Raw genomic sequence first — 21,390 nt, forward strand, 5'->3', positions numbered from 1 at the left:
TTCTTTCCTCTGGTGTCCTATGGAATGTCATTCATCTATTGGACCTACTTGAATACTGGCGGGCAGAGTATCTTATATGGTTTTCGATATGCATTAAGATGGTTTAATCAATTCCTTTATCTGTTGAGCCAAAGACTATAAGAGCATAAGAAAAAGGAGCAGGAGTAGGCCTTACATGCCTGCTCTGCCATTCAGTATGATCCTGGCAGATCTTTGACTTCAAATTCACTTGATTCCTTGATTCCAGTAGCATTCAAAAATCTATTGATCTCAGTCTTGAATATAGACAACAACAGAGCATCCACGTTTTGGGTAGAGAATTTTAGAGATTCACAAACCTCTGAATGATGAAATTTCTTCTCATCTCAGTGCTAAATGGCCTTTTCCTGTGACTCTGACCCTTAACTCTAGACTCTCCAGCCAGGGGAAACAGCCTCAAAGCATCTAACCTGTCAAACTTTCTCAGAATCTTATATGTTTCTGCGGGATCACCTCTTTTAAACTCCAGAGGCTCCACTTTACTCGGCATCTCATCATAGGACATCAATCTCATCCCATGTCTCAACAATCTTGAAGTGCTTTAAGGGACATGAAGACATCTCACACTCAGCACTTCTTAATCCTTGGGAGCCCTGTGCAATCTACTCACTCGGTCAAAGATCTCATTAAAGGTAGGTCTCCTCTCAGGTTGATCACTCCAGCACTGTTTCATCAATTGAATACACTCCATTGGGGCTTGGTCTGGAGAGACCGTGGGTCGACACATAGGGGGTGGCTTCTTCACCTTCTTAATAATCTCTACAAGTAAACAAACAGTTAAATATTATTGTGTGGAAAGGATCAAGTGATGCAACTTACTTTTGCTGCAGAAAAGCCAACTGAGGAGACACTTAGAATTGTACAACATAGAAGAGATATGGGGAGGGAGGGGAGGGCAAGAGAAATAAGGGGGTGGAAGCAATGGGGGGGACGCAACTATATCTTAGGGTCTGAGGGAGGGAAGAAGGATGGAGGGAGATCAGAGGCATTCAGGGTGGGAGGCAGTTTCATTCTTTCATAGGGTGAGGCAAGGCCAGTATTTGTTGCCCATTCCTAATCTGCACTTGAACTGAGTGACTTGCTCGGCCATTTCAGAGGGCAGTTAAGAGTCAACCACATTGCTGTGGGTCTGGAGTGACATGTAGGCCAGACAAGGTAAGGATGGCAGCTTTCCTCCCCTAAAGGACATTAGAGAACCAGGTGGGTTTTTACGACAATTGATGATAGTTTCATGGTCACCATTGCTGAGACTAGCTTTTAATTTCAGATTTTATTAGCTGAATTTAAATTCCACCAACTGCTGTGGTGGGATTTGAACCCCTGTGGCCAATGCATTAGTGGGGCCTCTGGGTTACTAGTCCAGTGACATCACCGCTATATCACCATCTCCTCCGCTGTCTCTGTTGGGGAGAAAGAGGTCAGAGGTGTTGGGGATTGTGAGTCCGAAGGACTGGAGGAAGTTTTGAAGGAGTCATTGGGGAGTGGAAGGGAGAGGTCACTAGCATTGGGTCATTAGGCTGAGGGGGATGTTCGATTGTTGATGGGGGAAGCGGATAAGCTGAATCCTACATGTAAGCAACAAATTGCATTTATATAGTGCCTTTAACATAGTAAAAGTGTCCCAAGGTATTTCACAGGAGTGTTATCGAACAGCATTTGGCATATTCGCTAGATCCAGCAATCCTTTCCTTCCTTTAACTGATGGGTTTCCCAGGACCCAGGAAACCTGGCTGGCTGGAGTGAAATTTAACACGGGGATTAATTTTGAGATATGCAACCTCTTAAGTGAATGACCCAACTCCTGGCATTAAAATCCCCTAGAAATTTGTATCTAACATGCACCTCTCACATTTCTAAGCATCAAAGACACAAAAGAAAGAAAAAGAAACAATCACTTTTTGCTGGCTTTTTCTGACCTCCAGCAGGGAATTTATAAGCATTTGCCAATCTGCAAGGTTTCCTCATTTGCGGCAATTAAGGTCTAAATGACCTTCCAAATAAAGTGTTCTTTAGGTCAGCGGTATGCAGTCATAAAGCTATTAAGATGTTTGAAAAAAAAACCTTTAATGCTATAATATGAGTGTTTATTTCAGCACCATGGCCTGGAAAGAAGCAGCCAATCCAGGGAGATAGGTACGCCCCATCAACGTTTAGACAGATTAACCGTCACTGCGAAGGAATGCTAGAGTTAGCACAGAGCTCACCTTCAGGGCTGAGGCCTAACATGCAGTAAGGAGACCCTCGAACCACCACTTCCTGCAAAATGATGGCAAAACTATAACTGTCTCCTTTCATAGATGCCCTCACGGCCAACTCGGGATTTCTCAGGAACTCAGGAGCTGTCCAAAATAACTCTGAGAATAAAAAAAAGGACAGATTTATATATGTGTACACACATATATATATAACATATATATATATATATATATATATATATAGATATATATTTTAATAGATCAACCAACCTGCAGCAGACCTTCAGTCTCTCGGTAACAGTATATCAACAAATTGCATTTATATAGCGTTTTTAACATTGTAAAAAAATGCCTCAAGGTATTTCACATGTGTCAGCTAACAGCATTTGAAACTGAGTCACACATGGAGAGATAACGACAGGCAACAATCTGGGGTCATGGGTTCCAATCCCACCACAACAACTAGTAGAATTTGAAATAAAATGTGGAATTGAAAGCTTAGTCTCAGAAACAGCTTTTATCAATTGTTGTAAAAACTCATCTGGTTCATGAATGCCCTTTAGGGAAGGAAATCTTCTGTCCTTACCTGGTCTGGTCTACATGTGACTCCAGACCCACAGCAATGCAGCTGGCTCTTAACTGCCCTCTGAAATAACCTAGCAAATCACTCAGTTCAAGTGCAATTAGAGTTGGGCAACAAATGCTGGCCTTGCCAGTGATGTCCACATCCCATGAAAGAATAAAGGAAAACAAAGATAATGTTTAAGGCATGTCTTAAAGGAGGAGAGAGATAGAGAATAGCAGAGGTTTAGGGTGGGGAATCCCAAAGCTTAGGACCCTGATGACATGGCTGCCAATGGTGGGGTGATGGAAATCGAGGATGCTCAAAAGGCAAGAATTAGAGGAGTGCAGAGATCCCGGAGGGTTCTAGCACTGGAGGAGGTTACAGAGATGGGGAGGAGTGAGGCCATGGAGGGATTTGAAAACAAGGATCAGAATTTTAAAGTTGTGGTGTTGCCAGACTTGGAGCCAATGTAGGTCAGCAAGCACAGGGATGATGAATGAATGGGACTTGGGGCGAGATAAGATGCATAAGAACATTAAAAATAGGAGCAGGAGTAGGCCATTCAGCCCTTTGAGCCCATTCTGCCATTCACTGAGATCATGGCTGATTTATTCAACACCATTTTCCTGCACTATCCCCGTATCCCTTGATATTTTTAATATGTTTTTAATAAATATATCAATCTCAGTCTTGAGCATACTCATCGACTGAGCCTTTGTAGCCCTCTGGGGCAGAGAATTCCAAATAATCACCACCTTCTGAGGGAAGGAATTCCTCCTCATCTCACCCTAAATGACCTGCCCCTTATTCTGATACAGACAGCAGACTTCAAAGAGTAACTGAAGCTCCTCAATGTTCTATATTGAAATTTGTCATCAGGATAGATAGAACATTATTGTTCATTCTTAACTGTTTTTACAACAAAGTGACTTGCAAGGCTGCCTCAAAATGATTAGGAGCAAACCATGTGGCAAGGAACAGGTGCCATGCGTAGATCAGACCAGACAAAGGTCTCGGATTGGCATCAGTAGACCAGTTAGATTGTTGGAGTGGGGCTTGAACCCACGATCTCTTGATTCAGAAGCAAAAGTGTGACCTACTGATGCAAGATTGACATTCTTATAGTTACATCAAGGCTGCCAAAGGCAGGATGGCCAATTAGAAGTGGGTGGAAACACTTCCTCACCCGATTTATCTGACCCCTACAACAGTTTTCTATGAACAATCAATGTTAAAAGATCCCTGCTAGTGCCCTTGCTTACCTTCTGGTGGTGGCTTCTTCCATGGAGCTTTTTGCGTCTCCAATAAATCTAGGTACCCGTAGTCAGCAATCTTCAGCACAAACCGCCCATCCACCAAGCAGTTCCGGGATTTCAGGCGCCCATGGGCAAAGTCTCGGTGGTGAAGATACTTCATTCCCTGTCAGTTAAAAGCACAGAGATTGAGAGATCAAATCAGTTGCCCAGGCCATCACCTCTGGAATTTCATCCCTAAAGCTCTCTACCTCCTCCTCCTCCTCCTTTAAGACATTCCTTAAAACCTGTTGACGTTTCGAGTCCTCATGACCCTTCGACAGAACTGAGTTCTGTTGAAGGGTCATGAGGACTTGAAACGTCAACTCTTTTCTTCTCTGCCGATGCTGCCAGACCTGCTGAGTTTTTCCAGGTAATTCTGTTTTTGTTCTGGATTTCCAGCATCCGCAGTTTTTTTGTTTTTATTCCTTAAAACCTACCACTTTGACCAAGGTTTTGATCACCTATACTAAAAATTGGGAGGTCTTGTGGTGCAGTGGGGAGCATCTCTGCCTCTGAGTCAGAAGCTCTAGGTTTGAGTCCCACCCCAGAACTTGATGGCCAAGGTGTGTTCATAACATGACCAAACAGGTTGACAATCAACCTGCAAATCTTTCCAACACATGGCAATGGCTGGGAATAAGAGTGGGAGAGATTCCTGTTCAGCCATGTGATGGAAAGAAAGTCATAGCCTCTACCATCACGATTCATAGCTCCAGGCTACAAGATGCTTTAAAAGTACATGTTGCCACAGCAACTCAGACTTCCTGAATGAACTGTGGCAAGCCACCACCACTATTTCATCCAGTAACTCTGCCGTAAAGTGCCTTGGGATGCTTTGCTATGTTAAAGGTGCCAACGTGACTGTTATTATATCACCTTTACTGTGTTAAAATATCCTAATACGTCTTAAATAATAGATCGCAACCTGTCTCCTCATCATCTTTCCCAATTCACCCACTCTCTACATGAACATTGACACGAATCCATTTATATTGCTATCTTCAACAGCTTTCTGTGGGCAATTTCTATAACATGAAAGATTTCTCCCTGAGTGATTTAATTTTTTTCATTGTTAAAAAAATGAATAAAGGAAAGAACAAGCAGGGCTGTTTCCGATGGTTATGTTACTGGGCAAGTAACCTGAAGGCAGCCTACTGATAATCCAGAGTAATGTGAGTTCAAATCCCACCATGGCTATTTGAGAAATGGAATTCAGTTTTTTTTTATAAATACACGGAAACATAAAGCTGAGATCAGTAAACGGGACCATGAAGCTGTTTAACTCACTTTAGGAAAGGAAGTCTGCCATCCTTATTGAGTCTGCACCCACACTGAACTTTGCCCTATTTGCAGCTTACACAGGGCGTAGGATTGCTGGGTAGCCGATTGGAACTTCAATGTCATGAATCACAATTAAGGACTGTTTATTGGGATGATGAGCTTTTTGGAGACCTGCTGTGTCAGCTGTTGCTTACAGGGTACCATTCTTGCCTTTATGTCAGAGGGTCATGGGTTCAAGTCCCACTCGAGAGGCTTGAGCACCAAAGTCTAGGCTGACACTCCTGGTGCAGCACTGAGGCAGCAGGCGCAATAGGCTTCATCAACGGCCTTTCCTTCATCATATGGTCAAAAGTGGTGCTGTTTGCTGATGATTGCACAATATTCAGGATCATTCAGGATTCCTTCGATAGTTAAGCAGTCAGTGTCCATGTGCAGCACAACCTGGACAACATTCAAGCTTGGGCTGATAAATGGAAAGTAAAGTCACCCCACACAAATGCTAGGCGATGACCATTTCCAACAAAAGACAACCTAACTCTTTCCCCTTGACATTCAATGGCATTACCAGCTCTGAATCCGCCGCTATCAACATCCTGGGTGTTACCAATGACCAAAAACTGAATTGGACCAGCCATATAACAACTGTAGCTACAAGAGCAGTTCAGATGCTGGGAATTCTCTAGTGAGTAACTCACTTCCTGACTCCCCAAAGCCTGCCCACCATTTACAAGGCACAAGTCAGGAGCAATGGAGCACTCTCCACTTACCTAGGTGAGTGCAGCTCCAACAACACTCAAGCAATGCAGTGCAATCTAGAACAAAGCAACCTGCTTGACTGGCACCACACCCACCACCTTAAATATTCATTTCCTCCATCACTGACACACATTAACAGCAGTGTGTACCATCTACAAAATGCACTACAGCAACTCACCAAGGCTCCTTAGAGAGCACCTTCCAAACTTGGGATGTATGCCACCTAGAAGGACAAAAGCAGCAGACCCATGGGAACACCACCAACTGCAAGTTTCCCTCCAAGCCACACACCATCCTGACTTGGAACTATATCGCTATTCCTTCACTGTCGCTGGATCAAGATCCTGGAATTCCCTTCCTAACAGCACTGTGAAAGCGCCTATATGGACTGCTATAGTCCAAGAGACTGGCTCACCTCCACCTTCTCAAGGAAAATTGGGAATGGGGAACAGATGTTGGCCTCACCAGTGATGCTCACATCCATGCCAGCTCTCTGTAGAGTAATCTAATCAGTCTCATTCCCCTGCTCTATCCCCGTAATCATGCAAGTAATTGCCCTCAAGTGCCCATTTTCTAAGATCATTGATTGTCTCTGCTTCCACCACCCTTGTAGGCAGTCGTTCCAGGTCATTACCCCTCGCAACATAAAAATGTTCTTACTCATACCCCACCTCACTCATCTCTTGCCCAAAACCTTAAACCTATCCTCCCAAGCCTTTGCACCATCAGCTAATGGGAACAGCTGTTTGTCCACCTTATTTAAATCTGTCATAATCTTTCTCACCTCTATCAAATCTCCCCTCAATCTCCTTTGCTCCAAGGAGAACAACCTTAGCTTCTGCAACCTAACCTTGTAGCTAAAACCCCCCCATCCTTGGAACCATTCTGGTAAATCCACCCTGCACCCTCTCAAACGCCACCTTTTGCATGAGACATTAAATTGAGACCATGTCTGCTCTCTCAGGATACAAAAAATCCTTTGGCACTCTTGGAAAGAAGAGCAGGGGAGTTATCCCCAATCACCTTGCCAATATTTATACTTCAATCAAAATTGCGAAAACATATTATCACATTACTGTTCCTGGATGTTTGCAATTGGCTGCCATGTTTCCTACAATATAACAGTGACTACATTTCAAAATTACTTCCTTCGCTGTGAAACACTTTGAAATATCATGAAAGGTGCTGAACTTTCTTTCCTTTTCTGTTATCTGTAATGTTTCCCCATCTTATTTTCTCTTTTCCATTCTAGTTCCAGTACAAAAGGTCAAGCTAGAAATTTCCCAAGAACGTTACATTAAAAAAAACTCTTAAGCAAGACCAGGCCAAACCACCCACCAGGGCTGCTCCATTGTCACTTCATGTGTGATAATTCCCTGATGGATTCCCCTACCACTGCCCCTCAGTGTTGGCCCTGAGGCATACCTTGATTAAATCCATTAGGAGGGAGGATTTGAACATCCAGTCGAGCTTCAGATCATCGTTCCTGAGGAGATCATGAAGACTTCCTCGGGAGCAGTGCTCAGTCGCGATGGCTAATGCTCCGCTGTCACAGAGGAAACCCAGAAACGGGTTCACGTTCTCATTGCGCAAGTCTCTCATCTTCAAAAGCAAGAAAACAACATGAATTAGAATTAAATACAAGCGACCTGGAAACTTGCAACAAATTACTGCTTCAAGAAACTTGAAGCTTATCATACATCTGTGGGCAGGTGTCTGTAGCGAATGCTCATGAGTGTGCATAGAGTTGCATATATCTGCATAGTAGATTTGTGAGTATATGAAATGTTGCATGTATCTGTATCATACATCTGTGAGTACATGCAAGAGTACAGGTACCTGCATGATGTACCTATGTATCTATGCAGGGTTGCACGTGCCTATCATATCTCCAACCTTACACATATCTTTATTGTGTGTCTATGAGTATATGCAGGGTCGCACTTATATGTATCGTATGTCTGTGAGTGTATGAATTGTTGCACGTAGCTGTATTGTACGTCTGTAAGTTGATACAGGGTTACATATACCTGCACCATATGTCTGTGAGCGTATATAGTGTCGCATGTATCTGTACTGTATGTGTGAGTGTAAGCAAGAAGTTCATGGCCTATAAGTTCATACTAAAGCACCCAAGCACTGGTCTACTAATTCCTGGAAGTGATCTACCACCCGTATTGGGAAGGAAATGTACCCTCTGATTTCTAATACCCTGCCCCTGACTTCCAACCTCTCACCTCCCACTCACTTACCTGAGGGCTGCTCCAACACTGTGCAGCTCCGAGGGATACATATGTCAGAGGTGTAAAACTAGCTGCAAGACTTTGTGGGCCTATGCCTGTATTGTTGCTCCACATTTTGTTAGACCTGTAAGGTGTTTCCATTTTTCTCACATTTCCCACAACAGCATTTTCTTGCTCCATGAACATATGAACATATGAATTAGGAGCAGGTGCTGGAGTAGGTCATTCGGCCATAAGACCACAAGACGTAGGAGCAGAAGTAGGCCATTCGGCCCATCGAGTCTGCTCCACCATTCAATGAGATCATGGCTGATCCGATAATCCTTAACTCCACTTTCCTGCCTTTTCCCCATAATCCTTGATTCTCTTAGTGATTAAAAACCTGTCTATCTCCGCCTTGAATATACTTAACAACCCAACCCCTACAGCCCTCTGCGTTAAAGAATTCCACAGATTCCCCATCCTCTGAGATAAGAAATTCCTCCTCATCTCTGTTTTAAATGTGTGCCCCCTTACTCTCAAATTATGCCCTCTGACCCTAGACTCTCCCACAAGGGGAAACAACCTCTCAGCATCTACCGTGTCAAGCCCCCTAAGATTAATGGGCAGGATTCTCCCCCCATCGGGGGTGAAGTTGAAGAGCGGGCGCGCACTGGCACACCTCCGATCAGCACCCCCAATCATGATGTCCGCACAGAAGCGCTATACGCTCCCTGTGCAGGTGGGGGGGATATCCCTAAACCTGAGAGTGCACTCTTTCGCATATGCACATGAAAGAGCGCACTCATCTCCCTGAGGCTAAGTGCTGCCTCAGGGAGATCACCTCTACTGTCAAAAACATTAAAAATAGAAAAAACAAATTTCCCTGACATGTCCCCTTATGTGACACTGTCACATGAGTTTGGACATGTCCATAACTTTTTAAAAAACTTTAATTAAATTTTTAAAAACCTACATGAAACCCCATCCCGCCCGTGGATGAGGTTTCATGCTTTTTCTGAAGCCCGCCAGGGCTATTGGCCTGCCCACTAACCTTAAGGTTGGACGGGCAGGGCCATCATTTGCTTCAATGACTCTACATTGACAGGTCGGCGGGTGCACAGTTGATTTTTGCTGAACTCCACCTACCTGAAAATTTAAATGGGGCACGATGACGTCGGGAGTCCCGCCCGATGTCACCGTGTGTCTATTTATGTGTTGGCAAGCTCCCCACTCGGCGACAGGAAAATCCTGCCCTATATGTTTCAATAAGGTCACCTCTTATGCTTTTAAACTCCAATGAGTACAGGCCCAACCTACTCAGCCTCCCCTCATTAGAAAATCCTTCCATTGCCGGAATCAACCTAGTGAACCTTCTCTGGTCTGCCTCCAATGCCAGTATATCTGTCCTTAGATAAGGGGATAAAAACTGTTCACAGTATTCCAGGTGTGGTCTAATTAGGGCCTTGTATAGTTTTAGCAAGACTTCCCTATTTTTATACTCCATTCCCTTTGAAATAAAGGCCAACAGACCCCTCGAGCCTGCTCTGCCATTTAATAAGGTCATAGTTGATCTGATTATGTCTACCCCCAGTGACCTTTGACTCCCTTGTTAGACAAGAATCTGTCCACCTCTGCCTTAAAAGTTTTCATTGACCCTTCCTCCACTGCTCTCCAGGGAAGAGTTCAAAAGACTCACGACCCTCTGAGAGAAAAAAAATTCTTCCCATTTCCATCTTAAATGGGAGAATCCTTATTTTTTAAACCGTGTCCCCTGTTCTAGTCACTCCCAGGCAGAGAACCATCCTCTCAGCATCCACCCTGTCAAGTCCCCTTAGGATCTTATGTGTTTCAATAAGATCACCACTCAATCCTCTAATCTCCAATGGATACAGGTCCAGCCTGTCCAACCTTTCCTCATAAGATAACACCCCCATCCCATGTATCAGTCAAGTGAACCTTCTCTGAACTTCTTCTAAAGCATTTATACCCTTTCTTAAATAAGAAGACCAAAATTGTACACAGTATTCCAGATGTGGTCTCACCAACGCCCTGTACAATTGTAGCAAAACATCCCTACTTTTACATTCCATTCCCCTTGCAAAAAACAACAACATCCCATTTGCTTTCCTAATCATTTGCTATACCTGCACACTAACTTACCCTGATTCATGTACCAGGATACCCAGATCCCTCTGTATCTCAGGGATCTGCAATCTTCTCCATTTAAATAATATGCTGCCTTTCTAGTCTTCCTGCCAAAGCGGATAAGTTCACATTTTCCCACATTATACTACATCTGCCAAATTTGTGCCCACTCACTTAACCTATCTATGACCCTTTGCAGACTCCTTATGTCTTCTTCACAACTTACTTTCCTACCTATCTTTATGGCATCATCAATTTTATCAACCATACATTCAGTCCCTTCATCCAAGTCATTGATATAAATTGTAAATAGTTGAAGTTCCAGCACTGATCCCTGTGGCACTCTACTCGTCACATCTTGCCAACCTGAAAAAGACCCATTTATTCCTATTCTTTGCTTCCTGTTAACTAGCCAATCCTCTATCCATGCTAACACATTACCCCCTACACTGTGAGCTCTTATTTTATGTAACTATTTTTGATTTGGCACCTTGTCAAATGCCTTCTGGAAACCTAAGTACCACAGGTAATCTAAGGTGATCTATCCACAGGTTCCCCTTTATCAATGTTGATTATTACTTCCTCAAAGAACTCCAATAAATTAGTCAAACATGATTTCTATTTCGCAAAACCAGGTTGATTCTGCCTGATTGCATTGTAATTTTCTAAGTGCCCTGCTGTAACCCCCTTAATAATAGAGTCCAGCAATTTCCCTATGACAGATGTTAAGCTAACTGGCCTGTAGTTTCCTGCTTTCTGCAATAGAGGAGTCTTATTTGCTATTTTCCAATCTGATGGGGCCTTTCCAGGATCTAGGGAATTTTGGAAAGTTAAAACCAATGCATCTATTACCTCAGCAGCCACTTCTTTTAAGAATCTAGGATGAAGTCTATCAGGACCTGGGGACTTGTCAGCTTTTAGGTGTAATAATTTTCTCAGTACCCTTTTCCTGGTGATTGTAATTATTTTGAGTTCCACTCTCCCTTTCACCTCCTGATTCACAATTATTTCTGGGATGTTATTTTGTGTCCTCTATTGAAGACAGATGCAAAATGTCTGTTCAATTCATCCACCATTTCCTTATTTTCCATTATTAATTCCCCATTCTCACTCTCTAGAGGACCAAAGTTCAACTTCCTTATACCTATCCTTTTTAAATATCTATAGAAACTCTTACTATCTGTTTTTATATTTCTGGCTAACCTCCTCTCTTGGAATAATTTCCCCTTCCTTATTATACATTTAGTCATTCATTGTTGTTTTCTATATTCTGTCCAATCTTCTGATCTGCAATTCATCTTTGCAAAATTATACACTTTTTCTTTCAATTTGGTACTATCTTTAACTTCCTCAGTTGGCCACAAACGGTGCTTTGAAGGTATGGTGTGCAGGTATAGCAAGTGATTAGGAAAGCAAATGGGATGTTGTTGTTTTTTGCAAGGGGAATGGAATGTAAAAGTAGGGATGTTTTCCTACAATTGTACAGGGCGTTGGTGAGACCACATTGCTCAGCCACCATCTTTTCTGCCAACATTTGATTCCAACTTACTTGACTCAGATACCTTCTCATCCCAACAAGTTGGCTTTCCCCCAATTAATTATCCCTGCCCTGGATTGTTCCCTTTCCTTTTCCATGACCAACCTAAACCTTATGTTACAATGGTCACTGTCCCCTAGAGTCTCTCCCACTGATATTTAATCCACTTGGGCCAACTCATTCCCTAGAGCCAGGTCCGAAAGCCCATGCCCTCTCATTGGACTGGAAACATACTGCTGCAGAAAATGATCTTGAACACATTCCAGGAACTCTAGCCCCTCTTGCCCCTTTGCACTATTCCTATCCTGTTCTATATTTGGACAATTGAAGTCTCCTATTATGATTACTCGATTATTCTTGCACCTATCTGTAATTTCTTTGCAAATTTGTTTCTCCACATCCCTTCCACTAGTTGGTGGTCTACATACTACACCAATAAATGTTATTGCGCCTTTTTCATTCCTTAACTCTAGCCAGACAGATTCTATCCTTGACCCCTCTGGAACATTCTCTCTCTCTAGCACTGTAATGCCATCTTTAATCAATGTTGCCACTAACCCACACTCACCCCTGCCCCTTTTCTTCCTTTCCTGTCTCTCCTAAACACCTTGTACGAAGGAATACTTAACGCCGAGTCCTGCCCTTCTTTGAGCCAGGTCTCTGTAATAGCAATAATATCATAATTCCATTTGTCAACCTGTGCCTCCTGTCACCAATCTTTTTAATCACACTCCGTGCATTCACATACATGCACATTAGCCTTGATGTAGGCTTTTTTACTTTCCCCCCGTTCTGACCCCATTGAATGACTTACTATTGCCTAATCTAATTCTACCAAACCCTCCAAGTATTCTATCTATCTTGATTCTACTCTCTGATATATCCTCATTATCAGTTAATACTTCTGTACTTCCCACTGCCAGATTTTCTCCTCTCCACTCTGAATTTCCCCTCAGGTTCCTATCCCCCTGCCAATTTAGTTTAGCCCCACCCCCCCACCCCACCAGCATTAATAAAACACCCCATGAGGACATTAGTCCCAGTCCTGTTAAGGTGTAAAGTGTCCTTCTTGTACAGGTCCCACCTGCCCCAGTTCTGGTCCCAATGCCTCAGAAATCTAAAGCCCTCCCTCCTACTCCATGCCCCCAGCCACATGTTGAACTGTTCAATCTTCCTATTCTTACGCTCACTAGCACATGACACTGGGAGTAATTCTGAGATTACTGCTCTTAAAGTCCTGCTTTTTAACTCTAACTCCCTAAAATCTGTTTTCAGGACCTCATCCTCTTTCCTACCTATGTCATTGGTCCCAATGTGGAACATGACCTCTGTATGTTCACCTTCCCCCAAAAGAATGTCCTGCAGCCACTCTGTGACATCCTTGACCCTGGCACCAGGAAGGCAACATCCTGAAGTCATGTCTACAGCCAGAGAAATGCCTGTCTGTTCTCCTAACTATGGAATCCCCTACTACTATAGCACTTCCACTCTCCCTCTACCCCTCCTGTGCAGTTGAGCCACCTGTGGTGCCATGAACTTGGCTGTGCCTACAATCCTCTGGGGAACCATCTCGCTTACCAGTATTCAAAATGGAAAAGCAGTTAGAGAGTGAAATAGCCTCGGGGGATTTCTGCACTACCTGCCTGTTTCTCTTAGATACTCTGGTGGTCACCCATTCCCTCTCTGCCTGTGCACTTCTTAGCTGCAGTGTGACGACCTCTCAAAATGGGCTATCCATATAATCCTCAGCCTTGCGGATGCACCACAGTGATTCCAGCCACCGCTCAAGCTCTGCAACTTGGAGCTCAAGTTTCTGCAGCTGGTGACACTTGCTGCAAGTGTAGTCATGGAGGGCACTTTGTGCATGCACGACTTCCCACATTCCGCAGGATGCACAATCCGCATGGCCATGCTGCGCTGACATACCTTTAACTTTATGTAAGGTATGCTACTGCAGTATTTGTTTACTAATTTATTTTAAATATTTTCTTAATTAATTTCAAATAATTCCTATGTATAGTACAATTTACTGTGCTTATTAAATGCTAGCAGCACCCACAAATACAACTAAAAGTTATCCATTTCTTAATTACAGTTATGTATTTAGGACTTGCGCTGGTTTCAGTTTCATGATTGCCTCTCCTCTCGCACTGTTTTCAATCTCATTTATGACCCACCCAGCGTGAAATGCATGTGGCAGCGATCAGCGCTGCCTGTGTTGGGGGGGGGGAGGAGGGCAAGCACACAACTTCACGCATGCATGCAGGTGCACGCTGGAAAAGATGAGTTTTGAAAATTGAAAATACATCATTTTAAAATGTTAAAAAAAAGTCCCCTCATGTGACTTTGTGACATGAGCAGGGACATGTCAGAAATTAGGATGAAATTTTTAAAAGTCTTTTTAATGACGGGTCGAAACCTCATCCCGCCTTTTAATTGTTGGCGGGTGCACCGCCAATTCCTGCACACGTCTGCCAACCGAAATATCGACCAAGTGCACAATGATGTCACGACGCAGTCTCGACATCATCGCGCGTCATTTTATGCTCAGCGGGTTAGGGTTAGGGTTAGGGTCAGGCACGTGCCCACCCACTCAGCAAAAAATCCTGTCCATGATTTCTTTGGGTAAAATGAGACAAATGTTGATACCAAGTCAAAGCAGGAGCTAAGCACGGCGACTGGGTCAAAATCCTGGAGCTCCCTCCCTAACAGCACTGTGGGTGTACCTACACCACATGGACTGCAGCGGTTCAAGAAGGCGGCTCACCACCACCTTCTCAAGGGCAATTAGTGATGGGCAACAAATGCTGGCCTAACCCACAGCACCCACATCCCATAAAAGAATCATTTTTTTTTAAATCTAGGAAAAGTGATCAAAGACCTGGCCAAAGAGGTAGATTTTTGGAGCATCTTGAAGGAGAAGTAGAGAGGTTTAGGGAGGGAATTCCAGAGCTTAGGGCCCAGGCAGTCGAGAGCTCAGCTATGCAGGGAAGGGAAGTGATAGATGGCCCAGAGAATTGGAGAAATGCAGAATGTTGTATGGCTGGAGGAAGTCACAGAGATAAGGAGTGACAATGCCATGGAGATATTGGAGTCTAAGAATGAGAATTTTTAAATATCTGTATAGGCCTGGGTATATGGATTTGTCTCTGTTTCCATGGATTTACCTTTCTGAGTACTTTGGTTGTAGCTTTCTGTATATCACTGAGACTTCCAGAGTGAAATTTCTTTAGCCAGACCCAATCTCCCTGTTAAGGCAAGAAATATACATTTTACATGGTGCAAAACATTTTTGAGTACAATCAAAATGGGAATAATTTCCATTGCATCTGAGAAGTGAAATTAAATCCACTCAGATGAAGCTGATAAAGAACTAGTAATTATAGATTCAATGCTAAATACATCCAACCAATGAGCAGCAATCGCATATATGCAATGCTAGACCCGCTCAAGAAGGCAGCTCACTACCACCTTCTCAAGGGCAATAAGGGAAGGGCAATAAATGCTGGCCTAGCCAGCGACACCCGCATCCCATAAAATGAATTAAGAAGCATCTAACAAGCAGTAATTTCATAGACTCATTGTTAAACCAATTATAGAGCAGCCATCAACAAAGTCATTGGACATTGAACTGTATAGTGTACAGGATAGAACAAACATTGGAGGAGATAATGTGTTAAGCTTTATGGTGCTTTAGCCAGGATACACCTTGAATACCACATCTAAGTTCTAGTTCCCAAGGAGCAAGAGAGACATTTAAGCACTGGAGGCAATGCAGAGAAGAGTCAAGAGATTGACCCTCAATGTTATGAGAATGACTGACTTGCTCTCAGCCATTTCACACTATGGAGCAAAGTCAAAACCTGCCTAGAGGTGCCTGAGAGGTGATCTTAAACAGATATGCTTGATCAGCGCTTCTCAAACTTTTTTGATTGAAGGACCACTTTTCAAATGGATTAGTAGTCATTGTCCCCTGCCAACCCTATCTAAAATATGATACTATATAATGCTCATAATATGAAAGTGCTGCATGGAAAGAGTGTTTTCATAATGCCTTTAAGAAAACAAGCATATCAGTGAGATGGGTCTGCCTACTTGTCTAGGCAGGATCTGTCTATCCAATTAGCCCACTCCACACCGCACATGTAGTGGCCACACTCTGCTCCTGCCTCCTGGCTTGTACCAAGCCTGTTTGTCTGCCGTGTATTCGTTACTCATGGCCACGACTCTCTGGGCAGTCGCTCATCTGCAAGGTCAGCCCTGCTCAGTGAGCACTTTCACATGGGCCAGAATTTTACATCCCGCGGGCGGGTGCCTCCTGGCCTGAGCTGACGTGAAATAGCACATGAAGACTTAGGGCGAGTGCCCCGACATCATCGCGCATTCGCGTGATATTTCGCTTGGTGGGCACATGCGGCAGTCAGAAACGCGTCACTGGCAATTAAATGGGCAATTAAGCCCATTAGCAATGCAATCAGCAGTGATTTCGCTTGGGCCCATCCACATTTACGCTTGGAGGATGGACCATTTTCCCAATCGGCATTCGGATTTGTGTTCAAACCTCAACCCAGAATCCACGTGGGGAAATAGAGTAAAGAGAAATCCGGGCACTCGTTTTTTGTGAGGTATGCTTTCAAGCGCTTGATTGTGCTGCATGGACTTATTTTGCACCATTTTTGTTGTGTCCATTGGTCTGAGGAGGTCTGCAGCTCCCTGGGGCAGCTATCTGCCTTCAGGGGGATCTCTTGAAGTACTCACCCGCACCCTCGGTTACATTGGTGCCCAACCTCTTCCCGCCCCCACCCCAGCAGGGCTGAGTATTTCAGTGCACATTTTACGCTAGCAGGCCATTAATTGGCCAGCCAGCGTGAAACCGTGGTTGGGGGCCAATCGTTGTCGGTGGCCCATTTCCGGTCCATTCCCAGGCCTGTCAATTGCCCTTGCCTGACAACTGACAATTCAAGCCATTATTTCATGAACCCCCTGAAAAGCCTTGAAGTACCTCCCCACGGGTCCGCAGATCAAAGTTTTAGAAACATTATGCTAGATTGCTAAGGGTACAGAAAAATGTGTTGCAAAATATCACTTGAACTTAAAGTGAGGATGAGGAACAGGAGCAACCATTCATTACATCTACAGTTTCCCAACCTGTGGATTTTATCTCCAGAAGTTGGGGTCATTAGAGAGTCATTTTGGCACAGCACACTCACTAGGGAATCTAAAGTCTATGTAAAGGAATAAGACTCTACGCTTGTAAAAGTTATTTTTCTTTTGCGCCAGAAAAGTTATTTGGCAGTTATTAAGACTTATCATGCAATTAAAAGTTACCTACAATTACGAATGGGCAAGTCCTTACTTTTTCTGGGATCTTTAATGAGTATGCATCATGTAAGTATCACAGTTAAATGACCTTCCATATACTTGAATGCTGGGTTTCTCAGTGCAATGCTGTTATAGTGAAACTTGTGGAGGAGCAGGGGAACTGGAATGGAAAATTTCTACATTTCTACATTTTAACTATACATATGTGGATTTCTGCATTTTAACTATACATATGTGGAAAGTTGCTGTCCAATTTACTCCTTGGTAATGGTGAGCACTGATAGCTTTATCTCTATTCTTATGACAAAATTCAGCCTAATATCAATAAACATGTTACCACGAATGACTTGTTTTACAGTGAAATAAATGCCCCTAAACAGCACTGTAAAATTTATTTAACCAACTCCTTGAGAGCAAAAGGACTTTACCTGATATAGCGCTACGTTTGAGTTCTCATAGGTTAATGCTGTCAAACTTTTGCCAGATAGCGAATGCGCCCCGGATTTAAGACTTTTCCTCTCAGATAAGCTTCTTCCATCACTCGAATCATCCAGATATACTTTCTAGGTTGAGAAGGAAAAAGAAACATAATTTTTGAAAAACTAATCCTTAGGATATGGGTGTAGCTAGCAAGGCTATCATTTATTGTCTATTCCTAGTTTCCCCTCAAAAAGGCGATGGTGGTCTGCTTTCTTGAACACTGCAGTCCATGTAGAGAAGGTGCTCCCAGGGCATTAATTGGAATTTCACTTGAACACATATAAAGAAACACTACTGAAACTGTGGTGTGGTTGAGTTAGGAGGCATATGCTTTTAATGTTTCACTCTGTAAATAAATGTTAGACTGAGTAAAGATTGTTTCCAGCACTATCCTTAACCAACTGGCTTTCTATGTGCCTCCAGACCCACAGCAATGTGGTTGATTCTTAACTTCCCTCTGAGATGCTTTAGCAATTCGCTCAGTTGTACTCATGAAGGCAGCTCATCACCACCTTCTCAAGGGCAATGAGGGATGGACAATAAATGCCGACCTTGCCAGTGTCGCCCACATTCAGTGAATTAAAAGAAAACTGGTTTCCCCTAATGTGACCGTGTCACAGGCTTGTGCTACACAGTTAACTAGCAGGGACTGACTTCTGTTTGGCCTACTAGAGAGTCTGTCTGAGGTTTATTAGCTTCTTCCAACTGCAAGGTCATCCCCAGCGATAGATTTTAGTCTGGGCCCTAGCTTCCAGTACCAAGCTCCGCCAAGTGCGTGCCTAAACTGAGTGGAAGGCTGCCAACTCTGGTTGGACATATCCCTGATGGATTCATGACATGACTTCTCACCTCACTTGGTCAAACAGCCTGCTTTTCCCCTTTCTGATATTTATATAATTAATGAACAAGTGTTCAAGGAAAGTGTTCAAAAAAATAGAATTTTATTTAATGGCCCCATGATTTTTATCCCAGGCTTTCTGTCAGTCATTTCCAGGCAATTAATCTTTAATATTCCAGAGACTTTCAGGATTATTCAGAAAAGGTGGAATGGGATTAGACCATTCAGTCCATTCAGCCAGCTCCTTCCGGACCAAATAGGATTAATCTTCCTTTTTGTGGATTCCCTCTTGTCCATTTCATCTTTTGAGGAAAATCTTGGCATAAATACCCCCAGACCCCTGAAGGCAATGAAGCAAACTTCACAAGTTGGTTGTTAGTAAGGAAGATCATTCAATCCATATTAAGTAATCAGAAGGATCACACATATCTTGATCCCATCACAGGGTCCAAGGTATCCAAAACGATTCCAAACTTGTCTCGATGATATCCTAATCCAAGAACTTCCAATATTATTTTTAACTGTATATTCATCCAATTTGGATGAAGGAAAATAAATTCTAATTGGCAGATAATCTAGCCCCCAAACCATCATTCCTCTCCAGGCTTTGCTGGACCTGCTATATATTCTTAGCGCTTTCTATTTTCATTTCAGACATTCAGTAAACGTGTTTTCCCTCATTTATACATCAAGTCCGCAACACAGAAAATGGCCATTCGGCTCCACTGGTCTTCATTGGCATTTATGCTCCTCCTAACCATTTTCCACTCACTCCATCAGCACATTCTTTTATACCATTCTCCAACATGTCCTTATCTGGTTTCTTCTTGAATGCATTGACTCAATCCACTCCTTGTGGTTGTGCGTTCCACGTTCTCAACATTGTCTGGGTAAAGATGTTTTTACCTCCAATAGTCATCTAAGTCATTTCATAAGGAGCTTGCCTTCTGCATGTAGGAGGGTGAGATTCCACGTGTAGGATAACATTTTGCTGTTTGTTATCAAATGCTTGTTCTCTTTGAAATGGAGATTTTGTGGTAACTCTTTTGAGTACAAACACATTTCCATCTGTTTCAGATGAAGTTACATTGTTTCATAGTTTGCCATTGTGAGATTTGAACTCTTGATGATATTTCATTGTTTCATAGTTTGCCATTGTGAGATTTGAACTCTTGATCTTGGGGTTACAAACCCAGTACCATATCCACTTGGCTAACCTAATTCCTGTTTGCAAGGTATTAATGGTATGTTAATTATATTGTTAAGATACACAGGTGAAAGGCATTATTTAATTAAGCACTTATTAGAGCACTTATAAAGAGAGACTGCTGGGGCACTGGGTTAGTAAGTGGAAGGCAGGTATATTTTTTCCTTATCCTTTCATCGGAGTACATAGGAGATTTACAAGAATGTTGCCAGGGCTTGAAAATTGTAGCTATGAGGAAAGATTGGATAGGCTAGGGGTGTTTTCCTTGGAACTGAGGAGGCTGAGGGGTAACTTGATTGAGGTATACAAGATAATGAGGGACCTATATAGAGTAGACAGGGATGTCTTATTTCTTCGAGCAGAAAGGTCAATTACCAGGGGGCACAGATTTAAGGTGATTGGTAGAAGGATTAGAGGGAACATGAGGAAAAATTCCTTCACCCACAGGGTGGTGGGTGTTGGAATTCACTGCCTGGTTTGATGGTGGAGGTAGAAACCCTCAACTCATTTAAGAGGCACCTGGATCTGCACCTAAAGTGCTGTAACCTGCAGGGCTACAGACCAAGTGCTGGAAGGTGGGATTAGAATGGACAACTAGTTTATTGTTTAACTAGCACAGACATGGTGAGCTGAATGGCCCCTTTCTGTGCTGTAACTTTTCTCTGGGATGTGGGCTCATCCCTAACTGTGTGGCTTACTAGGCCCTTTCAGAGGGTAGTTAAGAGCCACACTGGATAAGATTTCCTTCCCTTAAGGACATTGGTGACCAAACCAATGATAGTTTCATGATCACTAAGTTTAGTTTTATATTCCAGATTTATCAATTTAATTCAAATTCCACCAGTTGTTGTGGTGGGATTTGAACCCACATCCCCAGAGCATTAGCCTGGGCCTCTGAATTACTGGTCTGGCAACATCATCACTATGCCACCACCTCCCACATGTAATGTCTTTCCAATGTAATGCTGCATTCTTTAAATAAATGAGCTTTCAAGAAAAGGATTTGCATCTAGTTTCATATTTCATCAACTGGCTTGAGATCCAATTTTCACAAGGTTATGTTGGGAATGGACAAGATTAGTGGCAAAGAGTCCATATCCCAGGGCTTTGGGGAGTGAGGAGTAAGAAGGGAGCTGGATAGAAGCCTTTCACTCTAACATTGACAGGGTTACAGAATAACCTACCAGGAAAGGACACTGAATCAAACAAAGCAGTCTATTCCTTCTTCCTTCATTTTCACTATATACACTGAAGACTTATGTCACTGGCTCCTACTCCAATTCATTCTTTCTCAGGACCCCAAAGCTGTAGAATTCCCAAACCTCGCTTAGCCTTCACTTCCTCTTTCAATCCAAGTACTTTGAAACCGTTCGGAGTGATTAGAGGGCTGAATTTTCCTGACTTAGATTTTAAAAGGGGAGGCGACTTAATTTCCGAATCCATAACCATGAGACGCATCAATCCGCCTATCAGCCGATTAAGAACCTGCCATCAGGATCACCGCC

The 21,390-nt window shown here is 43.1% G+C and overlaps 1 protein-coding gene across 1 annotated transcript in view; it reads right to left on the minus strand.

Moving 5' to 3' along the window:
• The window catches only part of gucy2f (guanylate cyclase 2F, retinal), a 71,833-nt gene that overhangs the window by 16,100 nt on the left and 34,343 nt on the right, over positions 1 to 21,390 (minus strand). The window contains exons 6-11 of the mRNA XM_041199335.1: positions 17,789 to 17,923; positions 15,206 to 15,286; positions 7,557 to 7,733; positions 4,062 to 4,218; positions 2,244 to 2,393; positions 650 to 798 (exon numbers count right to left, since the gene is read on the minus strand). Coding sequence (XP_041055269.1) covers positions 650 to 798; positions 2,244 to 2,393; positions 4,062 to 4,218; positions 7,557 to 7,733; positions 15,206 to 15,286; positions 17,789 to 17,923 — 849 coding nt within the window. The remainder of the gene's footprint in view (positions 1 to 649; positions 799 to 2,243; positions 2,394 to 4,061; positions 4,219 to 7,556; positions 7,734 to 15,205; positions 15,287 to 17,788; positions 17,924 to 21,390) is intronic.

This window comes from Carcharodon carcharias, chromosome 11, assembly GCF_017639515.1.
Source record: "Carcharodon carcharias isolate sCarCar2 chromosome 11, sCarCar2.pri, whole genome shotgun sequence".
Taxonomy (NCBI): Eukaryota; Metazoa; Chordata; class Chondrichthyes; order Lamniformes; family Lamnidae; genus Carcharodon; species Carcharodon carcharias.